This window comes from Zophobas morio, unplaced genomic scaffold (assembly GCF_036711695.1).
Source record: "Zophobas morio isolate AGI-343-1 ecotype UQ-CSIRO unplaced genomic scaffold, CSIRO_AGI_Zmor_V1 ptg000108l, whole genome shotgun sequence".
NCBI classification, from domain to species: Eukaryota; Metazoa; Arthropoda; class Insecta; order Coleoptera; family Tenebrionidae; genus Zophobas; species Zophobas morio.
In genome coordinates this window covers 3,831,684-3,845,287 of record NW_026972213.1, presented here as the reverse complement: position 1 = coordinate 3,845,287, position 13,604 = coordinate 3,831,684, and the positions used below count along the sequence as shown (strand labels likewise).

General features: G+C 35.9%; 2 protein-coding genes across 3 annotated transcripts in view; both read right to left on the bottom strand.

Moving 5' to 3' along the window:
* LOC135144615 (membralin) overlaps positions 1–12,132 on the bottom strand; it is a 158,129-nt gene extending 145,997 nt beyond the window's left edge. Inside the window, exons 1-5 of the mRNA XM_064076643.1 lie at positions 12,015–12,132; positions 11,190–11,769; positions 10,669–10,953; positions 10,282–10,525; positions 10,137–10,227 (exon numbers count right to left, since the gene is read on the bottom strand). Of these exons, the coding sequence (XP_063932713.1) occupies positions 10,137–10,227; positions 10,282–10,525; positions 10,669–10,953; positions 11,190–11,736 (1,167 nt within the window). The 5' untranslated portion in view covers positions 11,737–11,769; positions 12,015–12,132. The remainder of the gene's footprint in view (positions 1–10,136; positions 10,228–10,281; positions 10,526–10,668; positions 10,954–11,189; positions 11,770–12,014) is intronic.
* Positions 12,133–12,186: 54 nt separating this feature from the next.
* Positions 12,187–13,577, bottom strand: LOC135144617 (serotonin-gated chloride channel mod-1-like). 2 transcript variants are annotated; one of them, XM_064076648.1, is made up of 4 exons: positions 13,319–13,577; positions 12,973–13,261; positions 12,790–12,921; positions 12,187–12,724 (listed from the first exon to the last, which is right to left on the bottom strand). In XM_064076648.1, exons 1-4 carry the CDS (start codon positions 13,487–13,489, stop codon positions 12,264–12,266), a joined length of 1,053 nt encoding a protein of 350 aa, XP_063932718.1. In that variant the 5' UTR covers positions 13,490–13,577; the 3' UTR covers positions 12,187–12,263. The 2 variants fall into 2 exon arrangements, 1 of the variants encoding a protein (XP_063932718.1); XR_010283202.1 differs by having other exon boundaries at positions 12,260–12,724; positions 12,790–12,917.
* Between the last annotated feature and the right edge of the window lie 27 nt (positions 13,578–13,604).

Sequence of the window (13,604 nt, the reverse complement as noted above, 5' to 3'; positions counted from 1 at the left end):
AGCTACAAGACTAATTTTTGGTAATAAATCTAACCTTTGAAACAGAATGATATATTTTATAATTTCAAAAAAGTGAAAAACCAATTCAAGATGGCGGACAAGTGACTAAATACTTGTGCTTAGTCCTTCTAAAACTTCATACGCTTAGAGTAACGGGAAGGACAAATTGTATATGCATGACGCCCAAAAAATAACACACGAAATAACTGTAGAAATATGTTGTTATTGCATGTGACAGCATTGCATGTAAGTAAAATTTTCTACTACTTTACAGATTTATAATCGAGTGCCTGGGGTATAATTATGTTTCCTACAATCTTGTATTCTTAAAAATACAAAATAATTATTTCCAAAAATAAAAAATTGGCGTAAGGTTAATTAGGCCTTCCCTCGCCCCGAGCTACAATCAAATCCAGTTTATCATATATGTACCTAAATTTGTATAAAATTTTAATTTGCAAATTATATATATTTTTTATGATAACCCCTACAAGTTAAAACAAAGATATGTGTACATTGTTAATTAAACTGCAGGTAACGATGCATGCTATGCGTGTGCTTTGAATAATTTTTTCATAATAAAATTTTTTAACGACGTCATCAACTCTTGACCAAGAATTTGATCTGTAAAATAAATTACTCTATTAGATTTTTTGAGTCACCCTATATAAAAATTCTAAAAAAAATATGAAAACATTGATAAACCGCAATGACGATGGATAAAAAAAATAAATTTTGTGATGACGTAATGAAAATGGAAGAAACAGATTAGTTTGGATTCACGATTTACCATACTTAGGACAACTTTAAAACGTTTGCAAGATTTCAGAGCATTCGGTTTTAAAGTTTCAAATTTAAATTGGAAAATGTCGCTACACAATTTTTATTGAACATTCATAAACCACAAGTACAGAAATATATTATTTTGTAAAATTTTAATAGCATTTACTATGCTAATGATGTGATCAAATTGTTGGTGTAAATGGCCAGACAAATTTTGATTAGGATCTTACCATCTAAAAATACACGTAGCATTCCAGAACAATCAATCAAGTAATTTAGGAAATGTATCTAATCGCTCAGAAACTGTAGGCAGACAGTCAAGACGGGAGACCTATTTTTCATACCCTAGAAGTCGCCAAACGTCGAGAAAACATGAAATTAGACTTTCGCCGCATGGACCCTATTACAATACTTCCCTAACTTGCACTCGAGAAATAAAATTCGGTATAATGAATTTTGCATTGAAATAATTGGCTTCTATTGAGAAATGATTTTATTATGACATAACTCAAGAACTACATATTTTTACTACACACACAAAACATTGTGACTGTTTATATTATTGACAGTTGGGTACCGTACAACATTTTTACTTCCCTAGCGTCTACTTGGCGAATGACTAATTTCATATTTTTTCATAGCTCCTAGTATATAGAAAAATCGGTCTCCATTTCCGCCTGTCTATAATTGATTAACAATATTATTAGATAAACAATCTGTAGACGAAATAATCGGACTGATTATTGTGAAATTTTAGATGTATTTTAAGGAAAAGCGTTAGTCAACGTTCTACAATCATCAAATCAATGTTACTGTCAAGAAATTAAAAAATCACTCAAGTAGGTTATGTCAGATTGCAACAAAATTCCATTCGAAAATTTTGTTTTACGACGACCCCGCTATGTATTTAAAATATGGCTACTTTATTATTTAACTGCAGGTCAAATCATGTCATGTTATAAGATTCTAAGCAACATTTACTTTTCTACGTCCTGAGCGTAAGCTGAGGAAGTATTGTAATAAGGTCCATCTGGCGAATGAGTACTTTCGTGCTTTCCCCACGTTTCGTGACCTCTAGAGTATGAAAAAGTTGGTCTCGCGTTTCCATTTGTCTGTCATCTGTATCCATTTTTACTAGAAAGATAATCTCCGAAATTAAAAGATCGATTGTTGTCAAATTTGACAAGTGTTAAGAATATCGTAGGCAAAACTTTAACCAAAATTTGTCTAATCATTCCCACCAACAATTTGATGACAATGTCTCAAAATTTTGTTAGTACATGCGATACAAATGTTATAAAATAACACTTCTGCACCTCCTGTGATTCATGAATTTGCCTAGATTTTGTTTATTGTTATTGTTACGAAATAAACCCATACGCCACCCCGGTGCGACGCCTATGGGTTCTAATATGTGCGGCTTTGATGACTCATTGTCGGTGACGGCGGCCGGAGAAGAGCCTGACAGCGGATGTTGCAATGGGTTTTCGAGAACAAGCCTAGAAGCGGTGACGGAGACCTTCGAGAAGGCCCGCGCGGCTCTTTAAATGGAAACCACCGTCGGGAGGAGTTAGAGTAAAGCAGACAATGGGAGAAGTCTAGTCAAATCCATTCCAGTTGAGTCGGAATTATTTTATACATATTCGATGTGTAATTAGTCGTATAAGTTTGAGTTACTACGAAATAAATTGTTGAGTTTTACCCACGCCGATTTTATTCACCGACCAACGTAATACTGATGTCGGAAGTGAGATTTGAGATTAATAACTGGTTTTACGACGACTTCCGGGCAGATTGGATAAAAATTCTGAAGAATTTATGCCTGTCGAGACGATAGCTCAAGCTGTGAAGAAAATAGAAGAAAAGATCATGGCTATGTTTGCGAAAATGGATGAGAAAATGGACGCGAAAATAGAAAAAATGGACGCAACAAAGAAATGGGCGAAAAAATGGGCTCAAGATTGGACAAAATGAACGAAAACATAGACGCAAGAATGAAAAAAATGAAGGAGAAAATGGAAACGATGGACACAAAAATTACATAATCACTAGCCTAACTGAAAATTCCAAAAGGAAGTGGAAGCAAACAAAAATGAAATAGAAGAAATCAAGGAAAAAATGAAGGACGTAACAACAAATTTGGAAAATATGGAAAATATTGTCGGACGAAATATGATCTCCATCAAGCATCAGTTGAAGAGTGAGTTAGAAAAATCAGTGGAATGTATAGAAGGTCGAATGGAGAACAAAATGGAAGATCGAATGAAAACCATGGAAGATCGAATGGAGAGTAAAATGAAGAAATTTGAAAAAATAATTAAAAATGCAGCAACATCTGGTTCCTATAATAAGGTGCCGGCCCCAGAACAATTCAACCATCCACCTATAATGGTCACGCGGCTTGGTCATCGTACAAGAAGCAGTTCGAAGTAGCAGCGACGGCAAATTTCTGGGAAGAAGAACGAAAAGCTACAGCTTTGGTGATAGCTTTGCTTGGCGCAGCGCTGGAAATACTCCAAACTCTGTTTGAAGAAAATAGAAATAGTGCCCTAACTTCTGCTCTGGAACTTCTATTTAGGAATGAACATTTAAAGCAAGTTTTTGCCGCCAAATTAAAGACAAGAACACCGAAAGTTGGAGAATCTACAAGAATTTAAAGCAAATGTCAAAAAATCGTACGTCTAGCATATTCCGAAGCACCACCGACTATTCAAGAGAGGCTTGCGACAGAAACCTTTGTAAATGGCATTCGCGACGTTGAAGTTAAGAAGATGTTAAAAGTATTTAGATGTTAGACATCAGCTGATGCTCTCATACGCGCTCTGGAAGTGGAAGCTGCTTTCAGGACCACAAGAACATGCTACAAAGTCAGCGTAGCAGTACGAGAGAAAGAAGAAAACAACAAGATAGAGAAGCTGCTAGAAAAATTGTTGCAGCAAAGAGATAGCCTTTTTCGAAGACGGAAGAATGATGAATCTCCTAAGCAAAGCATGGAATGCTATAGGTATGGGCGCCAGGAACATCACAAACGTGATTGTCGTGCTCGATTACCAGTTTCAAGAAAAAGCACAAAACAGACATCTGACCGAGATGTAAAAGGAGCCAGTACTCTGGGGAATGGGTTCGGTGGTGAGAATAAGGCCGCCAGCGAAGTGAAAATAAGAAGTTTTATCAGAGGTAGTGGTGCAACTATACCGGGAAAGATTTATGAAAATCCAGCAGCAATCATCATCAATACTGGCGCTGAGGTATCAATTGTACGTAAAGGACTCGTGAGAGCTGAAGATGTAGAACCTATTCCCGAAACGATCAGATTGAAAACCGTAACTGGAGAGTCGACGCCAATCATGGGCGAAACATCGGTAGAAATCTGTATTGGTCAGCTGAGAATAAGAGATCGGGTTCTCGTGGCTAGCATGGAAGATGACTTCATCTTGGGAATGAATTTGATTAGCCACCTTAGATTGACAATTGATCCAGTGAGGGAAGTCCTACGTCTTGGAAATGGAGAGTTCAAGCTGAATCAGCGTTGTATTAAAGCTAAGCCTGCAAGATTGATAGCTTATCAGAACTACAAACACTGCGATGAGGTTGAGCAGCCCAAAGCACGGTTCAACCGCAGGAAGAAAGCAGTCGTAGAAGGTGATCAATGGACTACAGCTCGGTATAGAAAGGACCAGGAGGAAGACGAGGATATTGGGTCGCTCCTCAGATGGAAAGAAGATGGGATAGAACGACCTGGCTGGTCAGAAATATTAGACAAGTCACTTTTTTTCAAGGCAGTATAGGCTCAATAGGACTCCTTGCATGTCGAGAACGGATTGCTTAAGCGAGCTTGGAAAAGTCCGGATGGAAGGCATGTCACTATGCAGTTAGTGGTTCCGGCCATTAGAACCAAGGAAGTACTTCGAAAAATGCACAACGGAGGTCTGGTGCTCATTCTAGAATAAACAAGACACTCTCTATAACAAGGGAAAGATTTTCTTGGGTGCGTTATCGAGAAGACGTCGAGAACTGGTGCAAGAAGTGTACGACCTGTGCGGTGACCAAACGACCGAAAATTAAGGCTAGAGCGCCGATGCAATCACACAACGTCGGCTCGCCTTTTGGAAGAATGACAGCAGAAGTAGCGGGTCCCCTTCCAATGACCGAAGAGATACGAATACGGTCGAAGGTTACTACGATGGCTTACAGGAGAAGCTGCCGAGCATTTACGAAACGGCGTGCCACAAGATCCGGCTAGCGAGTGACAGAATGAAAACACGTTACAACCTGAAGGGTAACTCAGAAGGATTCCAGGCAGGAGGTTTGGTATGGCTTCATAACCCCCGAAGAAGGAATGGTCATTGCCCAAGGATCAACGACGTCGTTTACAAGATTCGACACGGACCGAAGACGAAAACGAAGATAGTTCACTTAGGCCGCCTCATGAAGTACAACAGCAGCGCCGTTGACTTTTCTGATCGCGACGATCAGAACTAAGGAGGGGGCAATGTTACGAAATAAACCCATACGCCGCCCCGGTGCGACGTCTATGGATATATGCGGCTTTGATGACTCATTGTCGGTGACGGCGACCAAAGAAGAGCCTGGAAGCGGATGTTGCGACGAGTGTTCGAGAACAAGCCTAGAAGCGGTGACAGAGACCTTCGAGAAGGACCGTGCGATTGTTTAAATGGGAACCACCGTCGGTAGGAATGAGAGTAGCCCAACCAATGGAAGAAGTCTAGTCAAATCCATTCCAGTTGAGTCGGAATTATTTTGTACATAATCGATGTGTAATTAGTCGTGTAAGGTTGAGTTACTAAGAAATAAATTGTTGAGTTTTACCAACGCCGATTTTATTAACCGATCAACGTAACATTATATAATTTTTATTATTCAATCCCTACAGTAATAAAGCTGGTCTTTAAAGACATAATACCAATCATACAAAACGTGAGGCAAGCGCGTTAGCTTTGCATCTGAAGGAACCGCGATTTGATCTGCGATATATCCAACTTTTTTACCTGTACTTTAGCAGTCCATACATATCTCTAGTTTAAATTATAAGGATTAGTGAATAACAAGGCAATTTGTTTTAGCGATTAAATGAAGAATGGGCGACTCAGTTTTACAGAAAATTTGGGAATACACTCCACCTGTCTCAATTCATATAATGTTGATGACGTCATCACAAAATTTTGTAATGGAAAAATTCATTTGAAACATGCGAATTGAAAAAATGAAAGTTGTTAATAAAAAGCACAGTTCCTCTAATGACTAGTCATCTTCATTTCCAATGAAATCGGAAATGTTACGTTCTTTTTTTTATCATAGTTATCCCTATAGATGTTACCGAATAGATTTAATGTAACTTTAATAGGCCGAGTGAAATGAAACGCTTTGTACGCTTTGTTCGCTACAGTACTCCATAAAATTCCACCGAGTTCTTTTGATAAAGGTGTATAATTTAACATTTTAATTTAAGTTAATACCGACAATTTTTAACGTACTTTGGAAAATCCCTAGCTAGTTTACATTTTACTAACAAATAACAGAAGTTGAACTCTAAGCAGCGAAGACCATGGAATAGTACATACTCAAGCCATAAATTTGCCCGGTTAGTCATCTTCGTCCCATCACAAGAAGAGCATTATCAATCATAAAATTGCATAATGTACGGTTGCAACCATCGAAAACTAGACCAATTTGACATAACAAAGAGATTTAGTTGGTTTTTGCTTCCCGAGCGTAAGCAAAGGAAGTATTGTAATCGAGTTCGTCGGCCGACTCCCTACTTTTACGTTTTCTTGACCTTTCATGACCTCTAGAGGACGAAAAATAGGTCTCCCGTTTCCGTCTGTCTGTTCGTCTGTCTGCCGTCCAAGATTTTTATTAGACAGATAATCTCCGAAAGTACCGGACCGATTGTTGTGAAATTTTGTATTTATATTAGGAATATCATGTAAATGGTAAAACCCCAACCAAAATTTGATTGATCATCCCCACCAATAATGTGATGACGTCACTTCAAAATTGTACATAGTAAATGGGTTTCAAATTGTATAAAACAACATAGTCCTACACATGTAGTTTATGACTCCGACTTGAGTTTTTACCTGAAATGTCCAGATTTTTGAAAAAAAAAATCAAAACTATGAAACAACATTTTGCATTTTAATTTGGAATCTACAAAACCTAATGCTTTGAAATCTTGCAGATGGTTTACAGTATAGCCCCTAGAAATACATAGTATCGTCATCCATTGTTGTACGAGTGGAGCAAATGCAGTTGGTAACGCAAAAAATTGCCCTGGTTTGGAACCAAATTGTGTCAGCAGAGAGTTGACAGTGCGTAAACCGTTGTTGTCACGTGGCCTTGGCGTGGTCTTTTTGTTTGAAGTCAATTAATTGTCAATTAATATAACTAATAATTATTAAATAAGATTTTATTGATTAAATTTTATATTTTATTCAAATTAAAACTCCATATTTTGTATATAAACTACAAATTTTAAATCCAACATAAAACCATTTTAAATTTCGCGGTCTGTCAAATGGTGTTTATAATTTTTGTTTTTGTTAAGTTTCCGCCAGGTTTGCTCCACGGTGACGATACTATGTGTTTTCTAGGGGATATAGTTTACAGTTATGATAAGCACGATAAATTTTTAGTCAAAATATATTTACTTATCCCCTCCAAAAAATTTATGACGTCAGCTCACAAGTTTGCCGAATAAATCCTATCTAAAATGCACAAAATATGATGAGTCTGTACTTGTGCTTTATCTTTCCACTCATACTTTTTTGGATTTGCATATACAGGGTAACTCAAAACAAATAATGAAAGCGTGAATTTATTTAATTGATTGAATCAGGAACTACAAATCCGAATGCTTTTAAATCTTGGAAGTGTTTTAAAGTTATCATAAGCATGGTAAATTTTTGATAAAAATGTATTTGCTCATCCCCCCTAAAAATTGATGACGCCACCCCAAAATTTTGCTGAAAAAATCTTATCTTAAATGTGCAAAAAATGATGAGTCTATACTTGTGATTTATCTTTGCATTAATATTTTTTAGATTTTCTTATACGGGGTGTCTGAAAAAATTAGTGACTGAGTCAATTTATCTTATTCATTAAATCAAGAATTGCAAAACTGAATACTTTGAAATCTTGACGTTGTGAAGTTATTGAAAACATGCATAGATGATGCCAACGTAGTTGGCGAAACGCGTCGACAAATATATTGTGTATTTTCGGTGTTGTGGAAATACACATTCTATAAAATACAAAATATTCGAAAAATTATAAAATTTAATTTTGCGAATTTTATTTTTACTTCCTGAGCGTAAGCGAAGAAAGTATTGTAATGGAGTCTATTGGGGGGTGAATCGCTATTTTTATGTTTTCTCAACATTTCATGACCCATAGACTATGAAAAATTAGGTCTCATGGCTCAGTCTATGTACCGTCTGTTCAGATGTTTATTAACAGATAATCTCCAAAACTACCGGACCGATTGTATGTAATATGTATATTAAAATATCGCGTAGATGGTAAAACTCAGTATCATGACATCTCAAAAATGTTTATAATAAATTTTACAAAATAGCATACTCTTTTATTTGTTTCATTGAATACAAATTCGCAAAATCAAATTTTTTAACTTTTTGAAGAAGCGGGATTTGTGGCACTGCACTTTGGGAGCTAGGGAAGTCCTGTCGAAATAACTTTCGACCAATTTTTTAATATAACAGCAATTTGAGGATACGCTCCTGGTCTGAAAAAAGGGGACAGTGAGTTTGTCAAAATTATTTGATTTGTCAAGCAAAACATCTAAGGGTCCAGTTTTCCATGATCGCAATTGTGCAAACAAAACGTACAGAGTGGACAAATCCAGGCATAAATATCCATAATTCCAAATGAAAAATCAAAATTGCGTTGTCGAGTTTGATTGCTATTAGGACGACTATTAGTGTGTGGTTTTCCTATCATTTTCAAGAAATAGCGGAAGCAACTTTTTTAATAATCAATTTTTTTTAATTTTTTTTTTTTTTGAACAGCACATTATTGATTGTCACTGATATTCTGATATTATATGTAACTAAATATCACGTCGAACGCCATTTTTTAGAATATACATTTATGAAAAGTGGAATAAGCTTGTCAAATACAATCGCACCACTAATTCCATCCTGGAATCTAAGTTAACGTACATAGTACAAATATATATTACATATATACCGCGTGATCAAAAATGACTGAGTATGTTGGCAATTCTGTATTTTTAGTTGAAATTGATATCACGATGTTTTCTATAATTTCCGGTTGACAGATTGTTGACATTTTTAATTTGCAAAATGTATCCAAAACATATCCTAAATTTATCGCATGACACGATTGACATACCTGTCACATAATTACTTTCGTTATGCCAACATAAAAGCAAGAAAAGTTCACAATTTTGTTTAAAAAGTGCTGCCAACAGAGTCAGTCAGTTCTGATCACGCGGTATTTAATGTAAACAGCATTGACAATGATTAGCGCACGGTACACGACAATGTACAGCCAAATAGGATAAGCTTAATAAAAACTTTGTGGATCATACGATATTTTTAATCTTCCTAATTAAAATTATGAAGGAATTACATCTTGGTCAACTATTTTTTAAATTGATGCATAATAAATCCAGCCTCAGCTACCTAATAAAGTTTCCGGATTTGTATTGTTTACATTCTGTCTTTTTATATTAGAGAAAATATTGGAATAGAAGTGTCCCTGTAAGTGATTAATTATACGCTCTGGCATGTTTTGAATAAGATTTTTAAACAAAACAATTGATTTTTGTTCAGTTGCGCAATAACCGAGATATCACAATCAATTATAAAACACATTAAAGTTGCTCGTTATCGGCTAAAATTAAAAAAGTCATTTCTGCTTCCGTTACACAATGCAAACTTTTATTTTGTCGTTTGGGTTTTGCAGAAGGCACAGAACTTCACCAATTAATGGATTTTGCTTATAAAAGGAATCTTTCAAAACTTTGTTTCTTGAAACTAAAAAAACTTTGATTAAAATGTAAGATTATTTTTAACCGTTACTTTTTCACAACGACCAAGACTTAAAAAGTGAACAAGAGAATATAATTATAGAGTCTAGAAACAAGAAGAAACCATCCGTCCGTGTCAGCAACATGCCGAATTTTGTTAGCGCGGGAAATTCAAAATAGTTGAATTCAGTCTTAATTACGAACTAAAAGTGACGATTGCTCCAAATTGATGATAATATTAACGACGTTTTCTTATAAAAATATTAACATCTTATCCTCTGTGTCCACCAAACATATAAATTAAAGGTAGTATACTTACAAATACAATCATGATGAAAAATGCCGCAAAGTAAGAAGTCCTCGCCATCCACATGCTGACAAAACGATAATGCTCTCCAGTAACAACATTTCTAATAACAAAAAAAATTAGACCTTCTTGGCCACCAAATTTTAAATGTTATTACCTCAAATAACCTTTATTATCTTCTTCCTCAGCTAACGTTTTAATGGACGCCATAAGTAAATCATCGTAGCCCAAGAACTCATCCAAAACCAACCGACTAAAAGCATCTCCAAAACACTCATCTTTCCCAGGATCCAAAGTTACTATATGAACTGGAATTTTTAAGCGGGCTCTAACCATTGGTGACAACCGCAAAAACCCATACTCAAGGGAATATTCAACAATATACTCATCTTCCGGCCAGTCTACAATAAAAACCTCATTTAATCAATTATGATAAAAAGTGAGAAAATTGAGTGTGATCACACAAGGACACACCCAAACCCTGATCAATATTTTTTGGGTTGGTTTTAATTAACTCAGGGCTACATCAAAAATCAATACAAACCTGAAGATTTGCTTTGAGTTTCTCTTTTAGCATCAGCGAGATTATCAGTGGTAGTTTGTGCGTCTGATTCAGATTCTTTAGAAGAGTTTTCGTAACTTATGTGATCTTCTGTGTTTGTCGGTTCTTCATGTGGTAACTTTACTTCTGAAGAAGATGCTGGTAGTTGTGTTAAGCGCTGAAAGCCGTCCCAAATTGTTGATGAAATGTGCGTCACGTTAAAGAGAGAGTTTGGCATAAGTGGCTTCCGTGTGGAATGTGACGCATTTTTATTCTCACTAATATAATCTGCAAAAAAATATGAATTAAACGAAACTATATACATGTAAATCTTAATTGATAATTATAAGTTAGACAATAGTGTTAGAAATGCTAATCAAAAAATAACCACAAAAACAAAGTTCACACAAGTCAATGAGCAAAATTCATGCAAATGCACTTTTGTTGGGCAACTTAATTAACGCAGATTAACTTTCTAAGATTCTTATCTATGTAACAGTAAAAAAAAAGCAGCGAACAATTACTTTGATAGTCAGGGCCTAATGGTTCAGTCTCTCTTCCAGCATCCTCCACTGCTGAAGGCTCAATATTTACAAATCCGTCCCTGGCCAGCAACCCCAGCACGCTAGAAATGTCGTCGACTTTTTCCTGTTTGATTTTCTCTTCTTTGGCATAGCTTTGTTCAATATTGTAATCCTTGCCTGCGTTTCTGACTATCTCAACCCTCAAGATGCCATCCCGAGGCCACGTATCTTTTACGTGTTGTAAACAAGTGGTTGGTGTTTTAGAAAATGCTATATGTATATACACTAGTACAAAGAAAGCAGCTATAGCTTTAATTAAAATAAGAAACTCAAAAATCCTCCTAATTGGCTTTGGAAAAGTCCTTGCATATGCTAACGCTGCTTTGAAAAACAACGTATGGAACAATCTATCCCTAACATTAAATAGAGGATTTTGATTATTATTGTTTCTTATTCTATTAGGGTTGATCAACGGTCCTCCACCAACATGATTGTTTTCGGGGTTCACCCCCTCTGGTATGGCTTGGACTGGATTGTTTCCGGCCATGGTTTCTATTCAAGACTATGGTATAAGTTCATTCTGAAACACAAAAGCTGAAATCAGCCCACAATTGGCCCAGACAGTTTGGTTAAAGTGGTGACACAGTTTACACCAACAACTTAACCTACACGTTTGAGGTTAGGTTTTTTCAATGTTAACAATGTGCATACATTATGCACCATATTAACATTAAAACCAACAACTCATTTGACGTAAATGTTTATAAAGATGGAAAAAATGTGACCAGATTCGTGATTACTAATTGCAACAAACGCACTTATTACCTTTGTAATGCAATGAAATGTCTTGAGAGCGTTCACAGGCATCCTGTTAACATCTTGGGCTGCCGTCTATTAAGTGTATTATCTGCAGCTTTTATTTATTTATATTTTGGTATTAATTCATAAAAAAGCACAGATTTGAACCCACATATGTCATATGTCACTTTGACACTGACAGCTACGCGGCCTGCTTTATCGATATGGAAAGGACTAAAGTAACAACCAGTGATCGTCAAACGTTTATTTCATATTTTAAAAATACAACCACCCGTACACAATTAAAAAAAAGATACAAAACACGGGGTATGATAACTTCATGGCGTACTCAAGCCACAAAATGTTTTTCGGATACTCTTTAGAACATGCAACTTTTTTTAGGTGGAAGTGGGATTCCTCCAATGTGCACACAAAGTCTACAAAGATTGTTTCCAAAAGTGTTGTCAGGGAAAATGATGTGCAAATTAAAACAAATATGTCGAGGGCTTTTAAATATGGTGTTGGACGCATTGAACATATCGAACAATAATTGAAGTAAACTAACAGAAAGAGAACTGACGTGTTTATACACAGTCGATTGGTTCGTTTATTGAGGTTAAACCAAAATGGCGTATAGTTCAGTAAAGTTAATAAAAACGGCGGTAACATGAGGCAATAAATATAATGCTGATAATGGCGTTTAAAAACGAACTGGACCACAGCGGTACTGAAATTACCTAAAAACATATTTTTTTCTTTACTATTCAATTTATTAGAGTAAGCTAAAAATCTGCTTTCTTACCAGAACATCGTACGTCAGTTTCTATAAAGGTAATAATATTAGTCACATTAAATTCGTTAAAATTTATATTCGTAGTTATATGCAGTGGAACCGAATCCCACACAACGGTTACTTCATCTTGTGGAAACCTATCTGAAACGAACTTACCGTAAAATTAACAATCATATCAAAACACATTCTTACAAGTGCCAAATTTAAAATCGCAGATTTGGGTATCAAAAGGGAATTTTCGGTAATTTGTAGTACACGTTGTCCTTACACTTATTTTCTCACTCAGAAGAACGTTTCCCTCGTCACCGAATCCCCTCCAAAACACCGCATCCTCGTTATTACAGATTTTATTTTCCCCATTAATACTTATAATTTTCGGTTTCCAAATTTGTCCAGCGACTGCCATTTTCCGTGTTTTTACGTTAGCACCCAATCGTGCGTCGGTCCATTCTTGGTTTAATAACGCCGTTAATTCGACCTCCTGGTAGTACACGAAGAAACAACAATCAAGTAAAAGTTGCTAATAACAAGAACTTACCAGATTTTCAGGATTTATAATTTTAAGCGTTTCAACGGATAACGACAGATTTACACTGGTAGTGATAACGTCGCGTAAAACTGGGCGACCCATCTCCGGTAGTTTAATGGGATTACGTAAAGACAACGCGGTTCCCATTATCATAAAACAATCAACGAACTTCTTTGTCATTGTGCGTATTTTAAGAAGCACTCGTAAGACAACTGAACTTAATTCTTCATGTTAACACATTTGGTATAGCAATTAATGATGTAATTAGGCGTACATATGAATCCAGAGAACGCGA